Consider the following 19,798-nt stretch of genomic DNA (forward strand, 5'->3'; position numbering starts at 1 on the left):
CATCTATTTATATGACCTTTTAACATTACACTAATGTACTTCCATTACCCCCAGTCCATTCATTATGCATTACAGTCACCTAGAGCCAAAGAGCTGGTCAAATTGGAATGGAGCTGAGAGGAGAGTGAGACAAAGAGAGGGAATGCGAGGGCGGAAGCAAGGCGGACCTTTCTGTCGAGTCAGCGGAAAGATGTCTTTTACTAGTCAGTTATTGTTTGTTATTTTAATTAGCAGTACTTACAGTCTGATGGATATTTGAACTCTGAGGTATTTCAAGGACAAGTGAAGCTTGAGTGTTGTGGCTGGGCTGTATTACCCTCAGTTACTTCTGAGGTCAACGCGAGTTCACGAACACTGCATGTTTTATCCCCAAGGAAAGCTAATACAGTATTCATATCAATGTCCATCAACAGCATTGAGGTTAAATGTAATAAAGGTTATTTCTAGAAGAGGAGTCACATGTCGGGTGTGTACCATGGTCCGTTAATAGTTTTTTTTAACCTCTTGTTTTAGCCGACTACCACAGCAACAACTACACGGTGACCAACGGCTGGAAGATCCACAACACTGCCAAGAACAAGTGGTTTGTCTGCATGGCCAAGAACTCTGAGGACAAGCAGAAGTGGCTCGACGCCATCTTGAGGGAACGAGAGCAGAGAGAGAGTGAGTTTAACAAAAAAAAGGGGCATGTCCTCTCTTTCGGAGCCCTGCTCCCACCTCCCTTGAGAATGTAAGGCTATCATGTTTTCCGATTGTGCTCTACTTTCTGACCTCATAGACTTATACAGTATCTCAACAACGCTATGCTATGGTGAGCTAACACAATTAAGGTTCGGATAAATAAATGGTTAGCTTTGCAAGAGGTTACAAATGGAGTCCCTCTGTTGTGAGAGATCATACAATATGCATGCAAATGAATGCCTCACTAGGACGGTTGTGGTATGCTTATGGTATGTGGATTATGGGATGTCTTGCTGCTCTTTTTGTCTCTCTCTCTCTCTGGCTTTTGTTTTATAAATACATAAAGATTGTGGTATATTGTGGAACTTTAATACCAAATGAATGCAGATGAACAGTCTGGAGTTTAACATTCAAAAGAAAGAGCCAGCCGCCTCTTACCATGCAGTACGAGACCCATGTTTGCTAATCAACACTCCCGAGAGGAGAACACACTCTATACAACAGTTCATTCACAAACAATCTCAAGATGCGCTAAAAACAGAATATTCGATCCAGCAAGAGCCTGAAATAGAACAGCCAGTAGCAGCTTGCCAGAAACGGCAGCTCACTAGAGTATTGCAACACAGTCACAGGTTGTTGTCAGTCTGTGACACCACTCTGTTCTCTCTCTGTTTTGTCTACCCATCTATACCGTGGCATGAAAATGAGGCTCCGTAACACACTTTGTATGCCATTTCGCGACTTGGTGTGGAGTGATTGCAGACGTTTGGCATGAATTAGCAGCTTGGGAGCAGTTTTCAAGAACTGCAATTTTAATTGTGTGTTCAAATCGAGTCACACCCAAAACATCCTGGCACTGGAATAAAATGATCTTTGGTCCTCTCTAAAAAAAAGAATGCCACTAAAATACCTCTTTCTCTAGTTAAAATGTGCTATTTGCAGTAGTGTTTGACTACACATTGAAAACATGTATTTTGGGAAAGATGGATTATTTGTTCAAAACGTCATTGTAAGCCGAGCACTCTCACTCCTCTTGTTTAATGACTTTGCCTCCACTCCCCCCCCCCCACTCTTTTGACTTCTAAAGTGTCTCCACATGAGGAGTAAGGACACCTGTTCAGCACTGGCCACCTGTCTTTTTGTTTGCGTGCGCATTGGGGAGGGCTAATAAAGCTTGAAAGGCTTTTACTGACTTCTGTGCCTGTAGGCATAGTGACACCTGATAGCATTGGAGGCAGAAATCACCACTGCTTCCCACCCAAGCTGTAAGTGTATGGGAAGGATTCAACTTAAACAGCTGAGGGGTTTTGAACGTTCAACCATACCTGTGTTCTAGCTGTTTACAACAACTGTAGCTTTAATATTTCAAATGTAGCAAATGAGCCTTCCACATGGACTTGTGCGAGCGGTCACCTGGTCCTGTGGCTAAAATGAAGACGTGGAGCTTTGCAGAGTACCAAGGGCCATGTTGGGTATTGGGTTACGGCAGGCGGAAATTGACCTGAGGCTAACAGATGCCAGATCAGTCACAGTGCAGCCAACCCCTCCCTGAACCACCAGCCTGGCCCACATCTGGAAGGCTTGACCACATCCCTTTCATCCCCGTTTCACTATTGATACCTAACCCATTGTTGAATCCCAGTTTCCACCAGCACACCTCCTTTTAAATGTACCCCTGTTTTGCCATGGCACTGACTTTAGTTGGCATTTTGGTTGTAGCCCCTTTTTAAATACTCCCAAGACAGATCCATTATTATTGCCCTGCCGGCTGGATGGGGCTGGGATCGTCTTATCAGTGTTTTCGTGGAGGCTGAGGGGAAATGAGTGGGCTAACATGTTAGCCTGTTTGCCTGTGCCAGTGAGAGTGGGAAGAGGGGGCCTCTGGACAGGCTCTGACAGCTGGACCAGCAGGCCAGGGCCGGGGGCCCCTTGCACCAGGACCAGACCCCATTCTGTTCAATGACTCTTTGTTTGAATCCACTCCAGCTGCTGTCAAGTGTAATCCAACCCCACCTTCATCAGCGGCACCCAGCTCTGGCACCCCCGCAAATTTTGTTGGAATTGTCTGAGTCCCACGGTTTAACAGGACCGAGAGGCTGACAATGGAGTTGAGTTAGTCAGAGAGCCTGGTGATGGAGCTCCAAAGTTCAGAGAGCCCAACAGTGTAGTTTAGCAGCTAACTGAGCGCCACTGTGGAGTTTAGCCAGTCAGAGAGCCTCACAGTGACACTCCAAAGTTCAGTTAGCCCCACAGTGGAGTTAAGCTGCTCAGAGAGCCCCATGTTGGAGTTATGGTTTAGAAGCTCTATCAGCATGCTGGACCTTCAAAGGGCTCAACATCAACAGACTAGTTTTGAATTGTCTGTACATATTTGTCATAATTTAACATATTTCTCACTCAAGGGTGTTGCAGCTTGGTAAACATAACTGCTGCTCTACACTAAAGATAAAGAACTCTGTGGCGTCACAGTACATTAGCAGGCGACACAGTACATTGTTCTAGACCTGGACAGACTAACTTCTGGCTTTCCCTCCATAGGAGGCGGCAGATGCGAGCCGCCATGCTCCGTTCCTCTCCTACCCCTGTACCGTGTCAGAAACCCCAACGGGACCCTACAGGCAGGGGCATTGTGTCTTCTCACAGCCCCGTGACAGCCTCTTCCCCCCCGGGGGCTGAAACGCATAGATGTCTGAGGGCAGACTGGAGGAAATGGAGTCCCTCAGGGCTCGGTGTTGGGCCCTCTTTTGTTTTTGCTGGCACTGTGGGACAATAGCTGCTGCCCCCCCCCCCCCATACCAGCCAGAGTGTCAGACATGTGAATCAGCATGATGTCTTAGGCAGTGAGAGGAATGATCTGTAGTCTTTATCTCTCTCTCTCGCACACACACTCATACACATTCTCGGACCACACAGTTTATCGTTACCCCTAGACTCACTGTTGGGTTAGAAATATATTAATAACAGTTTATAGTCAACTCAGGCTTTCGATAATGAACGTCATATGCAAAATGCTTTGGTGTCTGAACTCTTGAGTGTTTGTCTGTTGCAGGTCTGAAGCTGGGGATGGAGCGGGATGCCTATGTGATGATCGCCGAGAAGGGCGAGAAACTCTACCACATGATGATGACCAAGAGCCGCCACCTGATCAAGGACCGGCGTCGGAAGCTGAGCATCGTTCCCAAGTGCTTCATGGGAAAGTGAGTTCTTCCACACTGAACAGTCCATTGCCTTTGTGCAGGCTAAGCTTGAAATCTCAAATGGTACAGTGGTTGGATGACAACAATTGGTGCTCAGTTCAGGGGGTGACCTTTCAACTGGGAACAAGGGTACTTTTAAGACGTCTTCGAGGTACAAATACATGAAAACTGTGGGATTCTTCCACTGAACCAAAACTTCTGCTATTAATAGTGATCATATTATATATACATTGATAATAATATTTGAAATCCCTACATTCTGTAGTTCTGAGGGACGTGGATCACAACAGGGATGTTGTGTTGAAAAGGGCTCCATCCATTCTATCTAACCATTCCATGACTAATTTCTGTTGCATATAATTACCGGCCACTGAGAAGTAGAGGAGGAATTGAATGGCAGAATGCCTAACCTGGCCCTATCATTACATCTCTCCTAGCCTGCCATAATGATACCTACTGTAATCACCCTTGCATATGGAACGGCCTAAGTTGATTCCCTTACACACCGTATCATTAAGCAGGCGCTTCCTGAGTCTGCCGGCCTTTCCTCATCCATGTGCACACGTGCTCGCACACACACACACACAAACACACACAAGCAAACCCGGTGCAATCATTCACGCCACACACTACACACCACTCACTAACACAATCAGTTTCCCAACCCCAACTGATGAGTGAGATGACTGGGAGTTGTTTTCCATCCTGTGTTGGGAGCCACGAACTTGTTGTCGGAGGCGACTGTTTTCAACCGACACATATAGAGCTTCCTTAAGGAAGAGACCTTCCCTTTAACTGCGAGGACATCATTAGACAGACCGTTCAACAGCGAGCTGCTGGACTAAGCAGCCCCCCCCCCCCCCCCCCAGTCTTTCAATGCTGTGAATGAACAATGAGGGCCTAGTTTGCCTCCAGTAATGCATTTTCCATTATGCCCCACAGCTCCACACACAGTGTTTTGTGAGATTCCGAACAGTTATTAAAATTATTTATTATTTGGCACAATTTTTCTTTTTGGGGGGGTGAATATAAAAAAGAGGGTAAAACCGTGATGGTGATCACTGGAGCTTACTTTATGGAGAGTCAGCATCCAAGGGAAATATTTAATGAGTTTCTATAGAACTGTAAACCGCAATGCAACCTGCAATGAAATGTCAGGGAGGTAAGATTCGATGGGCATTATAGGGGTGGGGCTGTTGCCATTGTATCTTCACCTTTCAGTATTATTTGAGAGTACACTGACAGGTAGTGTAGTTTCCTGTATTCAATTAGTAAAGGGTTAAAGTTCACTATCCCCACCGGGCAAAAATACATTGAGCCAACCAGCATCTATCGATGTCATCTGTCAAAATAATAACGTTGGAAATCAATGGAGTTTTTGGTTGATAACACCAATAAGTGGTCAACGTACACATTCTAACCCGTTTTCAACCCCACGAATCAACGCAAGCATTTCAACGTGCGGGCGATTTATTTCAAGAAGAATTCCCGTTTGTTGACAACTCAAATATAAAGCAAATATGGCCGTTAAGTCAAGATTTTGTCCCGGAAGGTAACTACTATCATATCGAAGACGAGGTGCTATAAAATGACAATAAAATAACCCCTCCTTTTCTTTCCCCGAAGATGGTTACTCTACTGACTGTCTCGTACCCAGACAAGCTCAGTGCGTCAAGCCATCCATGTTTTCTGATTATTTTGTATTTTTGCTCACTCTGCTAGACATCGTAGTTCGGGCTCCTAATGTATCCTTTTCCAGGAAAAGCACTCTACCTCTTAATGCAACCATATAGACTGTTTGTGTTTGAGTGTGTGATCGCACGTGCGAGCGTGTGTGCAAGCGTGTGTGCGCACTTGCTCTCTCTTCTCCGTGGCTGTCTGAGAAAAGTGATCCATGTAAGCACTAGGGGTTTTTCAGCACTCTTACCTCCTGCCAGCACCTCACTGTAGAGTGAACAAGAGGCTCTCACTTTCCCTCTCTTCCTGTTTCTATTCCTCTCTAACCGCTCTAGTTCTGATGTTATTATAAATTAGCATAGCTCACTTCGGGAGACGGCATTGCTCACTAAGTGTGGTTGTTAGATTAAATGAATCTCATGCAGAATGCCGATTTGGTAGTGCCTCTTATTTACGCAGCTCCCTTAATTCCACCATTTGTCAGCAGCGTATTTGGGTGGTTGGTCACACTTTGGTTCTTCTTTTAGCCTTCCTCATTCTCACCCCATTTGCTGCTGTGTTTTCTGTTGTTGTTGTGTGTTTGCCCACATTTTGGGCCTGTATTGCATCATGGGTATGGCAATGCACCAGGGCCAGGTCTGTATTCATTAGGCACGAAAGGAAGAACCATCGAGGGAACCATGGTTCTTCTTTCTTATTACTTGTGTAATAAGAAAGGCTTGGTTTTGTGTGAAAACATTTTTGCTGTTTTTCTACGTTGTGCACTAATAAATACGACCTAGGTTGGAACATTCTTGTGCTTACTGATGTGGTATTTGTTTTATTTTTTTTTACAGATTAGTATCTTGTACATTAGAAACAACTTTTTGCAATCAAGGCAACAGAGTTTACAAAACATTATGAACACCTGCTCTTTCCATGACAGTCTGACCAGGTGAATCCAGGTGAAAGCTATGATCCCTTATTGATGTCACTTGTTAAATCCACTTCAATCAGTGTAGATGAAAGGGAGGAGACATGTTTAAAGAAGGATTTTTAAGCCTCGAGACAATTGAGACCTTGTGTATATGTGCCATGCAGAGGGTGAATGTGCAAGACAAAAGATTGAAGTGCCTTTGAATGGGGTATGGTAGTAGATGCCAGGTGCACCGGGTTGTGTCAAGAACTGCAATGCTGCTGGGTTTTTACACTCAACAGTTTGCCGTGTGTATCAAGAAGGGTCCACCACCCAAAGGACATCCAGCCAACTTGACACAACTGTGGGAAGCATTGTGGTCAACATCCCTGTGGAACGCTTTCAACACCGTGTAGAGTCCATGCCCCGATGAATTGAGGCTGTTCTGAGGGCAAAAGGGGAGGGGTGCAACTTAATTAGGGAGGTGTTCTTAATGTTTTGTACACTCATTGGTTGTCACAGCAGGGGTGGAATGAAGAAAGGACTAAATGTGACCGATTGTTTGTAACTAACTGGTTGGTGTTTTTTTTCTGTGTGTCTTTTGCAGCTGCTCTGGAAAGTTAAACTCTTCTTCTGCTTTGGAAAACACACACATTGTTCAGAAATCACATCCAGGGCCGGTTCTAGGAGGGTGCTGGATTGGGCATTACCCACCCTACATTGAATTTTGCCCACCCAATCAGAAATAATGGAACATATTTAAAATAAAGTCAAATAAATGCATGCTGATTAAAAATTTAAGCCATAAAGCTGAGGAGCAAAATGTTGATAAAGATAGTGTCCTTAATTTTACACTTCTGAGGTCGAAAGAGGGGTTGAACTCAATAGTAGGAAGGTGTTCTTAATGTTTTGTACACTTAGTGCCCTATTTCACAAGGGGACCTACTTGACATTTTTACCTCGGGTCCCTTGTTCAAGAGGAAGAAGCAAGCCTCTTGTTGACTGACTGATAACAATATTTCCAATAGCTAATTTGGAAGACCTCATTCTAGCATGCTGTAGGTAAAGAATTTATGAAGCTTCAGATACACGTGTGCACACACACACACAACCTCTCTGTATTCTCATCATTAGCAGTGATTTACTCCTCTGTGTGACCGCTCCAGTGTTAAAATGAACCAGAACGCTTACGTAACACCCCACCTGGCCAGAGTCCACTTGAGCCTTCTGCCAATGTCAATCAGCAGCATGTCTCTTTGAAAAACACACGCAGCCGCACACATCGTCACACACACACATACATACACAGTCGGGAAAAAACACACTTGTGAGAGGTGCACTACACAGATCTGGCTGACAATCACCTCCAAACACACACCCCCAACACCACCACAGGCCAAAAAAAGCAGTACCCCAATTCAGTAGGTCATGAGTGACTCTTTTTATTTATGGTAAAATATTCCCATTGTTAGTCAACCGGACAGACGAGCTCAGGTGGGAGCAGATGGCTCAAGGTGTCTGTGTTCTAGCAAGAAGACACACGCCACAGGAGTCACACGTTTACTGCTTTCTCAGTGATACCCACACACATTTTGGCGTGAACATGAGGGAATCACACTTTTATTCTGCTTTTGCAGCAGGGCACATAAGCATGCTTACACAGACCGAGGCGCGCACACACTTGTTTTTCTATCATTGTGGCTACCTCAAATTGATTTCCATTCAACATCCTATTTTCTCTAAACCCTAACCTTTACCACTAAACCTAAATGGAGGACCAGACACGGTTGCCCTGTTTTTAGCTTCTAGCCAACTTTGTAGGATGTCTTTTTGTGTGTTATTTCTCAGAACGTTTCTTGTATTATTACCTACAGCCGGGAAATAACTTTAGGATTTTAGATCCGTGGTCACTCACCAGGAATTCAAGCAAAAATGAGATTTTCCCTGACCTGGATCCTTTCCAAGGCAGCTCTGTTCATCCCGGGGGCTGTACCAAAACATTGACACCGGAGAAGAGGTAGAAGGAGTGAGGCCCTAGTCAGTTCCTAATCAGGAACTGTAATGTACTCTGTTTTACGGGAATCATGGCTCTCCTGGATATATTGTCCCCGTTATTCGGTCATTGTCACATGCCGTGTATATTCCCCCCCCGAAGCCGACACCGCGACAGCTGGAGTACATGCAAACTGGAAACCGCATATCCTGAGGTGACATTTATTGTAGCTGGGGACTTTAATAAAGGAAATTTGAAGGAAACCAAAATTCTATCAGCGGATGTCCTGTGCTACATATGCAACACTGACTCTGGATCATTGCTACTCTCCCTTCCAGGATGGCTGCAAGGCCCTCCCCCGCACTCCCTTAGGCAAATCAGACCACGCCTCCATTCTACTTCTCCCCACCTAGGCAGGAACTTTAACGGGACCCTCCTGTGGTAAGGACAATTTTAACGTTGGTCTGACCAGTCCAAATCTATGCTTCAAGCTTGTTTTGAACACATGGACTGGGAAATGTTTCGGGTCGCCTCTGAGAATAGTATCGACGTATACACTGACTCTGTGACTGGGTTCATCAGCTAGTGCATAGATGGTGTTGTTCCCACTGTGACGATTAGAACTTATCCTAATCCAAATCTGTGGCTAGATGGCAGCATTCACACAAAACTGAAAGCGCAAACCACCGCATTTAACCATGGCAAGGTGACTGGGAACATGGACGTGTACAAACAGACCAGCTACGACCTCCGTAAGGCAATCCAAGAGGACAAACAGCAGTACAGGGACAAACTGGAGTTGCAATTCAATGACTCAGACACGAGACGTATGTGGCAGGGACTTCAGACGATCACAGATTATAAAGGGAAAGCCAGCAACGTTGAGGACACCTCGCTCCCGGACGAGCTAAATACCTTTTGCCCGCTTCGAGGAAAACACCTTAGAGCCGCCGATGTGGGCCCCTGACGCTCATGTGGACTGTGTGCTCTCGTTCTCCGTGGCTGACGTGAGCAAGTCATTTAAGCATGCTAATCCTCGCAAGGCTTCCAGCCCAGACGGCATCCCAAGCCGCGTCCTCTGAGCATGTGCAGACCAGCTTGCCTGAGCGTTTACGGACATGCTCTATCTCTCCATATCCCAGTCTGCTATCCTCACTTGCTTCAAGCTGTCCATTGTTCCTGTACCCAAGAAAGTGAAGTTAACTGAACTAAATGACTATAGACCCGTTGCATTTTGTCATTATGAAGTGCTTTGAGGCTAGTTAAGGACCATATCACCTCCACCCTACCTGACACCCTAGACCCAATACAATTTGAATATTGCCTCAACAGATCCACGGACGACGCAATCGCCACTGTACTGCACACTGCCCTATCCCACCTGGACAATAGAAATACCTATGTAAGAATGCTGTTCATCTCCTACAGCTCAGTCTTCCAACACCATAGTGCCCTCCAAGCTCATCATTAAGCTCAGGGCCCTGCATCTGAACCACTCCCTGTGCAACTGGGTCCTGGACTTTCTGATGGGCCGACCCCAAGTGGTGAAGGTAGGCAACAACACCACCGCCACGCTGATCTTCAACATGGGGGCCACACGGGTGCATGCTCAGCCCCCTTCTGTACTCCTCGTTCACTCATGAATGCATGGCCACGTCTCCAGCTCAATCATCAAGTTTGCTGATGATACAACAGTGGTAGGCCTGATTACCAACAATGACGAGACAGCCTACAGGGAGGAGGTGAGAGCCCTGGCGGAGTGTAGCAAGAAAAATAACCTCTCCCTCAAAGTCAACAAAATGAAGGAGCTGATTGTGGACTACAAGAGTCCGCAGAGAGAGCACCCCACCCACAGAGACTGAGCTGCAATAGAGCGGGTCAAAAGCTTCAAGTTCGTCTGTGTGCACATCACTGACAACCTGAAATGGTCCCTTCACACAGACAGCGTGGTGAAGAAGGCGCAGCAGGGCCTCTTCAACCTCAGGAGGTTGAATAAATTTGTCTTGTCCCCTAAGACCCTCACAAAATAAAAATTAATCAGATGCATTATTGAGAGCATCCTATCGGGCTGTATCACCGTCTGGTATGGCAATTGCACCATCTGCAACCACAGAGGGTGATGCAGTCAGCCCAAAGCATCACCGGGGGCACACTGACCTTCAGAACATCTACAGCACCCGGTGTCACAGGAAGGCCAAGAAGATCATCAAGGACCTCAGCTATCCGAAGCATGGCCTGTTCACCCCGCTACCATCTAGAAGGCAGAGACCGTACATGTGCATCAAAGCTGGGACTATCAGACTGTTCCACAGCCGCCACTATCCGGCCTCAGCCAAGTACCCTGCCCTGAAACTTAGGGCAGCATTCTATTTACAGAGTCATTGAACAATAGTCACATTAACAATGTTTACATACAGTTTCACTCAATTTATATGTATATACTGTATTCTAGTCATGGCTCATCTTATTTAACTTATTTTTTTATTTGTCTTGATTATGTGTGTATTTTTATTGCTACTGTAGGTATTACTGCACTTTTGGAGCTAGAAACGCAAGCATTTCGCTGCACTTGCGATAAAATCAGCAAATCTGTGTACGTGACCACAACTTTGATTTGATAACACTAACGCCTAACCCTAAACCTAACGCCTAAACTTAAAATAGCTTTAACTGCTTGTGGGGATGTGATACTTTTCCATGTTTTACTATCCTTGTGGGGACTTTGGGGGATTTCAGGTCTGAGGATAGAACAAGACCACACACACATTGCATGAACACACACATTGCATGAACACATGCATACATACATTTTGGCATTAACACACACACAGAAATCACACATTTGGCCTGCTTTCGCAGGAATGCTCATGAACACATTTATTATGAAAAAAATGCACAGGAATCGCACGTCAAGGCTGCTTTCGCACCAGAGCACGTGAGCAAACACATGGGTCGTTCCACGAAATGAGGGCCTTTTGCGTCCCTTTGATATTTTAAATAGAAATGTTCTATACTCACAAAAAGCTTATTTCTCTCAAATGTTCTGCACAAATTTGTTAACAAATTTGTTAATACATCCACCTGACAGATGTGTCATATCAAGAAGCTGATTAAACAGCATGTGTGCTGGGGACAATAAAATCCCACTCTAAAATGTACAGTATTGTCACACAACACTGCCACAGATGCCTTAAGTTTTGAGGGAGTGTGCAATCGGCATGCTGACTGCAGGAATGTCCAACAGAGCTCTTTCCAGAGAATTGAATATTAATTTCTCTACCATAAGCCACCTCTAATGTCGTTTTAAAGAATTGGGCAGTACATCCAACCGGCCTCACAACTGCAGACCGTGTGTAACCCCGTCAGCCCAGGACCTCCACATCCGGCTTTGTCTGAGGAGGGGTGGTGCTGAGGAGTATTTCCGTCTGTAATAAAGCCCATTGGTGGAAAAACTTCCGATTAGCTGGGCCTGGCTATCCAGTAGGTGTGCCTGGCTCCAAAGTGTGTGGGTCTATGCCCCATTCAAAAGAGAATCAATCGCCCTCTCCCAGAAACTTGGCTGGTGTGTAAAACCCACACATTCAGACAAACAAAAAGGTGTTATGGCTTTGCGTTCAAAGACGTTGCATAAAGCTTACTTAATTATTTCTTTAAAAAAATAATAATAATAATTGCATCAGGGATAGCGTACCTGTATGGTTCAGCTTTACAGCCTTTCAGTGTGTAGGAACATTTTTATTTGAATTCAAAACAGAATTTGTAAAGAACAACAAATGAGCAGCAGGTGTTCTAATCAGAGTTGCCACTCATCTGCCAATCAGGGATGTGGATTTTCTGGTCTACCTGTATACAAATTAGTCACAAAGAAATCCAGAATTATAGGGTAAGGGAGTGGGCACTTAGGACAACTCACTATGCCCTCCCAGGCCCACCCATGGATGCACCCCTGTCTAGTTGTGAAATCCATAGATTAGGGCCTAATGAATTTATGCCAATTCACTGATTTCCTTCTATGAACTGTAGCTCGGTAAAATCTTTGAAATTGTTGCGTTTTAGGTTTTTGTTCAGTATAATAGTTCTAATAGTTCAATCATATTTGAGAAGTAGGTGAGCTGGTTCTACTCTTTTTGGCCATTTTTCTGGTGTTTTGTGGTAGAAAACTGATTGGCTCTATCGTAACACGGCAACCCTGTAACCCATAATCAGGCTAGAAATATTTGACCAATGACATGTTTTTTGTGAAGCTTGCATTCAATTGCCCCTGGCTGTTGTACACAAGCTTCCATTATTTCCTGTCACAAGGGGATTTATGGCACTTTTTTTTATTTTTATGAAATCGTCAACCTGTTACTTAATTTGACATTTAATAGGCACTTACTATAGTCGTTTATTTTATTTAACCTCTTGATGGGAGAACATTTTTTCTTAAGTTGAACATGTGCTCTTTATTATGGTTTTTTTGTTTGTTGAAATCACACCTTTTTTAAAAAAAAATTTTTTTTTTTTTTTTTTTTACAAAGTTACACATCTCAAAAGGCACCGAATTGGTGGAATGACCCACATACACACACGCACGCACGCACACACACACGCACACATTTTGCATGAACATACACATTGGAATCAAACATTTAACCTGCTTTCGCAGGAATGCTCGCTCTAACACACATTCACACAATCAGACACACGCTCACATTCACTGTTCCTCGTTCTCCGGGGAATTGATTTTGCTCAGTGGCGTGGAAGATTGAGCAGAGGGAAATGTAATTTTCTCCTCTCCAAACATTTGACCAACACTTGGTGTCAGAAGAGGGAGAATACACTTTGAGGAGAGAATCTGTATTTATGTGAGAGAGCTTCTGTATGAATGGCACCACACAAGCCATGAATTGGCACTTTTTGGAGCGAGAAATGAAAGAAATGGATGGAGAAATGGAGAAAGATGGGGTTTAAGGCTGGTGGGAGGGGAGACGAGGGGAGCAAGGGAGAAGGAGCAGAGGGATAGAAAGTGGGAGGAAATGTGGGTTGGGGGATGACGAGGAAGAGGAGTGAAAGGGAGGGGAGAGAAGGCAGAAGTAGCTTTGGGAGAGCTTATGTTACAAAGGGCTTTAAAGGGCTATTTATACCCTACGGAGACGGACCCTACAGAGCGTAGCACAATGTCGTTTTTCGTCACAAAAGGGTGCGCTCCAACATTCTATTCCCGTGCCACATGAAGATTGTAAGGCACCGTATCATTCCTTGGCAATGAAGCTCACTTGGTTCCTTGATCTGATCTATAGGCCATGCATCAAAGTAACCTATTTTGCATTGATAAATAAATATAATCTTAGCGAATGTTCAAACAGTAAACCAAACAACATTGTAGCCTTATTAGAACTCCCCTAAAAATGTATTTTGTTTTAAAAGTAATAACAATTGATTCCAGGCTATTTGTAAAAAAAACAGCTGCAAGAGATGTGCTTTTTCTCTGTGACCAAAACATGATGATATTCTATTTTTAGCTGATATGGGAGTGAATACTTTGAAACATCAAATTATGGTAATGTTGTAGGTTACACCGGCAAGTGTAAGAATATTTCCCAGGGCGCATTATTTCATTATAAATCAGATTATTTCACATGGTGATGTGGGAATTTACTCTACTTCAAAATCACTTTATATTCCAGATTGCTGTCTTGGTTTAGCTTGGCATTAAACAAATAGCCTATGTTGCATTGATAACTAAATATTATAATCTCAGCGGATCTTCAAACAATAAACCAAACAGCATTGTAGCCTTATCAGAATCCTCCAAAAAGGATTTTGTTTAGAAATAATGTTATTCTAGGCTATTTGGAAGCCTAAAAACAGGTGGCCATGTGCTTTTATTTCGTGACTAAAAATGATTTTCTATTTTTAGCTGATAAGGGAGTGAATAATATTGAAGCAGCATGTCAAACTGGGATAATATATTATGTTACACCGGCAAGTATAACAATATTTGCCAGGGCATATTTCATTTTAAATCTGATTTTTATTTCGCATGGCGATGTGGGAAGCTAAAAGGCTAGCTAGCTTGTGTGGCTACCCAATTAGCACCGGCTACCCAATATGCACGGGGGCCATTGTCGCAAGAACCCATATTGACGAATGACACTGTTTTGATAGCTACGTCACAGACAGAACAACGAGCTAGATGTTTCACCGGATGTATAAATCTGAAGCATCCAGTTGGCATTTCCACTCTCCACCAAATATGGTGATGAGAGGAAGTCCAATGTGGGAGAAGATGGAGCGAGATGGATTTTGGCAACATTGAGACACAAATCACTTTTTTTTTTTTTTTTTTTGTGGGAATAATCGGTGAACAGATTTCCTAAATTCTGCAATTGTTTTGCTGAATTCCTTGTGATTTTAGTATTTTTTTTAACAGAACTTTTTAGACCTGTGTGGCTTGGGTTGTTTCCTGCTGGGGCCACATACTGTTCACAAAGAAAGTATGCACTCACTTTCAACAGATAACATACGTCATTTAAAAGATTTTCAATCTATCTACTGAACAGATATAAACCCAACGTGCAACAATTTTAAATAGTTTACTGAGTTACAGTTCATATGAGGAAATTAGTCAATTGAAATAAATAAATAAGGTCCTAATCTATGGGTTTCACATGACTGGGAATACAGATATGCATCTGTTGGTCTCCGATACCTTTCAAAAGGAAATTGACCTCACAATGGGCCTCAGGATCTCGACACGATATTTCTGTGCATTCAAATTGCCATCGATAAAATGCAATTGTGCTCGTTGTCCGTAGCTTATACTTGCCCATACATAACTTCACCGCCATCATGGGCACTCTGTCCACAACGCTGACATCAGCAAACCGCTCGCCCACACGACACCATACATGCGGTCTGCGGTTGTGAGGCCGGTTGGATGTACTGCCAAATTCTCTAAAATGACGTTGGCGGCGGCTTATGGTAGAGAATGTAATATAAATGTATCTGCCAACAGCTCTGTTGGACATTCCTGCAGTCAGCAATGCAATTGCACGCTCCATCAATACTTGAAACATCTGTGGCATTGTTGTGCACATTTTAGAGTGGAATTTTATTGTTCCCAGAAAGGTGCACCTGTGTAATGATCATGCTGTTTAATCAGCTTCTTGATTTGCCACACCTGTCAGGTAGATGGATTATCTTGGCAAATATACAATTTGAGACAAATAAGCTTTTTGTGCGCATGGAAAATATATGGGGATCTTTTATTTCAGCTCATAAAACATGGGACTAAAACTCTAAATGTTGCATTTATATTTGATTTCACTAATATATATACATATATATATTGTCTGTTTCCCCACAGTGAGTTTGTGTCATGGCTGATAGATAGTGGAGAGATCAGCAAGCCAGATGAGGGGGTCAACCTGGGTCAAGCTTTGCTGGAGAATGGCATCATCCACCACGGTGAGAGAACAGTCTCTGTCCTTCATATCATCCGGTCATTATTTCTGACTTTCTCCCTTACTCTGTATCTGTTTCTCGCTCTGTCTCCGTCTCTGTATCTGTCTCTAGCTCTCTTTCTCCCTCTCCATCTCTGTATCTGTCTCTCGCTCTTTCTCCCTCTCCGTCTCTATCTGTCTCTAGCTCTCCTTCTCCGGTTCTCTTTTTCTCTCGCTCTTTCTCCCTCTCCGTCTCTATCTGTCTTTAGCTCTCCTTCTCCGGTTCTCTTTTTCTCTCGCTCTTTCTCCCTCTCCGTCTCTCGCTCTCCTTCTCCGGTTCTCTTTTTCTCTCGCTCTTTCTCCCTCTCCGTCTCTCTGTCTTTAGCTCTCCTTCTCCGGTTCTCTTTTTCTCTCGCTCTTTCTCCCTCTCCGTCTCTGTCTCTAGCTCTCCTTCTCCGGTTCTCTTTTTCTCTCGCTCTTTCTCCCTCTCCGTCTCTATCTGTCTTTAGCTCTCCTTCTCCGGTTCTCTTTTTCTCTCGCTCTTTCTCCCTCTCCGTCTCTATCTGTCTCTAGCTCTCCTTCTCCGGTTCTCTTTTTCTCTCGCTCTTTCTCCCTCTCCGTCTCTATCTGTCTCTAGCTCTCCTTCTCCGGTTCTCTTTTTCTCTCGCTCTTTCTCCCTCTCCGTCTCTATCTGTCTCTAGCTCTCCTTCTCCGGTTCTCTTTTTCTCTCGCTCTTTCTCCCTCTCCGTCTCTATCTGTCTTTAGCTCTCCTTCTCCGGTTCTCATTTTCTCTCGCTATTTCTCCCTCTCCGTCTCTATCTGTCTCTAGCTCTCCTTCTCCGGTTCTCTTTTTCTCTCGCTATTTCTCCCTCTCCGTCTCTATCTGTCTTTAGCTCTCCTTCTCCGGTTCTCATTTTCTCTCGCTATTTCTCCCTCTCCGTCTCTATCTGTCTCTAGCTCTCCTTCTCCGGTTCTCATTTTCTCTCGCTATTTCTCCCTCTCCGTCTCTATCTGTCTCTAGCTCTCCTTCTCCGGTTCTCTTTTTCTCTCGCTCTTTCTCCCTCTCCGTCTCTATCTGTCTTTAGCTCTCCTTCTCCGGTTCTCTTTTTCTCTCGCTATTTCTCCCTCTCCGTCTCTATCTGTCTTTAGCTCTCCTTCTCCGGTTCTCTTTTTCTCTCGCTATTTCTCCCTCTCCGTCTCTATCTGTCTCTAGCTCTCCTTCTCCGGTTCTCTTTTTCTCTCGCTCTTTCTCCCTCTCCGTCTCTATCTGTCTCTAGCTCTCCTTCTCCGGTTCTCTTTTTCTCTCGCTCTTTCTCCCTCTCCGTCTCTCTGTCTCTAGCTCTCCTTCTCCGGTTCTCTTTTTCTCTCGCTCTTTCTCCCTCTCCGTCTCTCGCTCTCCTTCTCCGGTTCTCTTTTTCTCTCGCTCTTTCTCCCTCTCCGTCTCTATCTGTCTTTAGCTCTCCTTCTCCGGTTCTCTTTTTCTCTCGCTATTTCTCCCTCTCCGTCTCTATCTGTCTCTAGCTCTCCTTCTCCGGTTCTCTTTTTCTCTCGCTATTTCTCCCTCTCCGTCTCTATCTGTCTCTAGCTCTCCTTCTCCGGTTCTCTTTTTCTCTCGCTATTTCTCCCTCTCCGTCTCTATCTGTCTCTAGCTCTCCTTCTCCGGTTCTCTTTTTCTCTCGCTCTTTCTCCGTCTCTATCTGTCTCTAGCTCTCCTTCTCCGGTTCTCTTTTTCTCTCGCTCTTTCTCCCTCTCAGTCTCTCGCTCTCCTTCTCCGGTTCTCTTTTTCTCTCGCTCTTTCTCCCTCTCCGTCTCTATCTGTCTCTCGCTCTCCTTCTCCGGTTCTCTTTTTCTCTCGCTCTTTCTCCCTCTCCGTCTCTATCTGTCTTTAGCTCTCCTTCTCCGGTTCTCTTTTTCTCTTGCTATTTCTCCCTCCGTCTCTATCTGTCTTCTAGCTCTCCTTCTCCGGTTCTCTTTTTCTCTCACTCTTTCTCCGTCTCTGTATGTCTCTCGCTCTCTTTCTCCTGTTCTCTTTGTCTTTGGCTCTTGCTCTCTCTCTTCCTCCTACTATATACATTCTTAAACCATTTGAAATACCATGGCAATAATGATTTTAAATATAAAACATGTAATTTAGTAATATAACAAAATATCATAATAAAGATAGTGTTGCACCAAGATGGGAATGAATTTTCTGCTGAAATTCTCATTACCGCGACACGTCCAGCTCTGTCTGAATGTTATGTTGTAATTTAAACAGACTCAAATAAAAATATTAAAACATAAATAAATGGATGTTCTACTAGATGTTTTCAAATGACAGAAAAATGACCTGAATTTTCATGTATAATAATAATTTGTAATAATATTTAAAACATTTTGGAAAAGTGTCCATGACTGATCTCATCCCCCGCAACATTTTTTGACGGACTGTTTACACACACACACACACACACACACACACAATTTAAAATAAAGTTTGAATTTGAATGAAGCAACACATCTGCCAGTACCTTCAAGATGGCTACCAGGTAAGCAGATGTCTTTATGTTTCTCCAGTTAAAGGTTAGACATTCTCCTTGACAGGCTGCGTACACGACACTATTGATTATCATTACAGATACAGGTAGTTTTCCACATTTAGAAAAATGTTACGTGTAAAATGTTCTATGAAAATATACTTCATTAATGTCTTGTGTACAATGAGTAAAAATGTGTTGTCATGGCTTCTCTATTGCTAGCAAACATGCTAAGGTTTGTCATCCTCCGCAACACCATTCTCACTTACCGCTGCTATTTAAGGCCAGTTGCGGTAGAGAGAACTTCTGTTTCGGTATAGAGAATTTAATCATAGACTATTTTTTAAATATATATATTATGAACTATTTAATTTAAATATGATTTATTAACTGTTGATATTCTGCTTTATGTCCCGTTTTAATTGCAGACAGTCAGCAAGTGACAAAAAGAAAGTTTTAGCGAAGCCTGACAAAATTCCGAGAAAAGGTTTGCACCAACCCAGAACTGCTGGAAGAGTACAGAAGGAAGGAGAGAGAGAGAGAGAGAGGTCAGGGGTTGGAGAGGTTACAGCAAGAGTAATTAGCATATATATATAGGAAGCCTATTCCCTCATACAGTGTCTATAGGAAGTCAATACCCTACAGTGTTAGGAAGTCTACACACACGCGCACACACAATCAGTAAGTCATTCAGTCTCTACTATAGGATGACGTGTCCATAACGGTAAGATCCCATGTTTTGAGACGTGCTCATTTCATTTCATGCTTCCTTTCCATTTCCAGGTGTAAAAAAAACTACAGCAAAATTGTAAAATCAAGAGACCTCGAGATCTGACAAAGAAGCAACATGAAAAGAAGACAAAACAGTGGTGGGAAAACTCAAAGGTATTACAGGAGAAACAGCTAAAAGCTGTAATTGGACGTGACACCATCAAGCCAGGAAGAAGATACACTTCAACATGTTCAAGAAGCAAATGAAGTTATTCAAAATCTTGAAGAAGGCACAGCCTCCCCAGGAGACCAGTCATTCTCACCTCAGCAGGTAAATGTCCCTGCCATCAACTCAACTCCTAAAAGAAGAGAGACATCTCGACAGACACCAGGACCAATGAAGACATCTACCCCGAAGGAATTACCCAAAAAGAGGACCAGTTTCTTCTTTCTTCTATCAAAATCAAGGTCAAAGTTGCAATATTTAGAAGAGAAGCTTTTGGGGAGGACCAAAGAGCTGGTCAACCTTGAAGAAAAAACTGAAAAGACTAGAGATGATGGCCAAGAGGAAGCAGGTAATTGTCAACATGGAAGGCAGATTGGTCCAGAAAACTACAAAGAGAGGTCCTCAGAGAACATTACCCAATAACAGCCAGAGAAGACTAATGCGCACACTTGTTAGCCACTTCCTTCATCAAGAT

General features: G+C 43.8%; 1 protein-coding gene across 1 annotated transcript in view; it reads left to right on the forward strand.

Moving 5' to 3' along the window:
- The window catches only part of prex1 (phosphatidylinositol-3,4,5-trisphosphate-dependent Rac exchange factor 1), a 109,262-nt gene that overhangs the window by 39,207 nt on the left and 50,257 nt on the right, over positions 1-19,798 (forward strand). Inside the window, exons 9-11 of the mRNA XM_065020664.1 lie at positions 514-663; positions 3,731-3,878; positions 15,795-15,895. Coding sequence (XP_064876736.1) covers positions 514-663; positions 3,731-3,878; positions 15,795-15,895 — 399 coding nt within the window. The remainder of the gene's footprint in view (positions 1-513; positions 664-3,730; positions 3,879-15,794; positions 15,896-19,798) is intronic.

The sequence above is a fragment of the Oncorhynchus nerka genome, linkage group LG7 (assembly GCF_034236695.1).
Source record: "Oncorhynchus nerka isolate Pitt River linkage group LG7, Oner_Uvic_2.0, whole genome shotgun sequence".
NCBI classification, from domain to species: Eukaryota; Metazoa; Chordata; class Actinopteri; order Salmoniformes; family Salmonidae; genus Oncorhynchus; species Oncorhynchus nerka.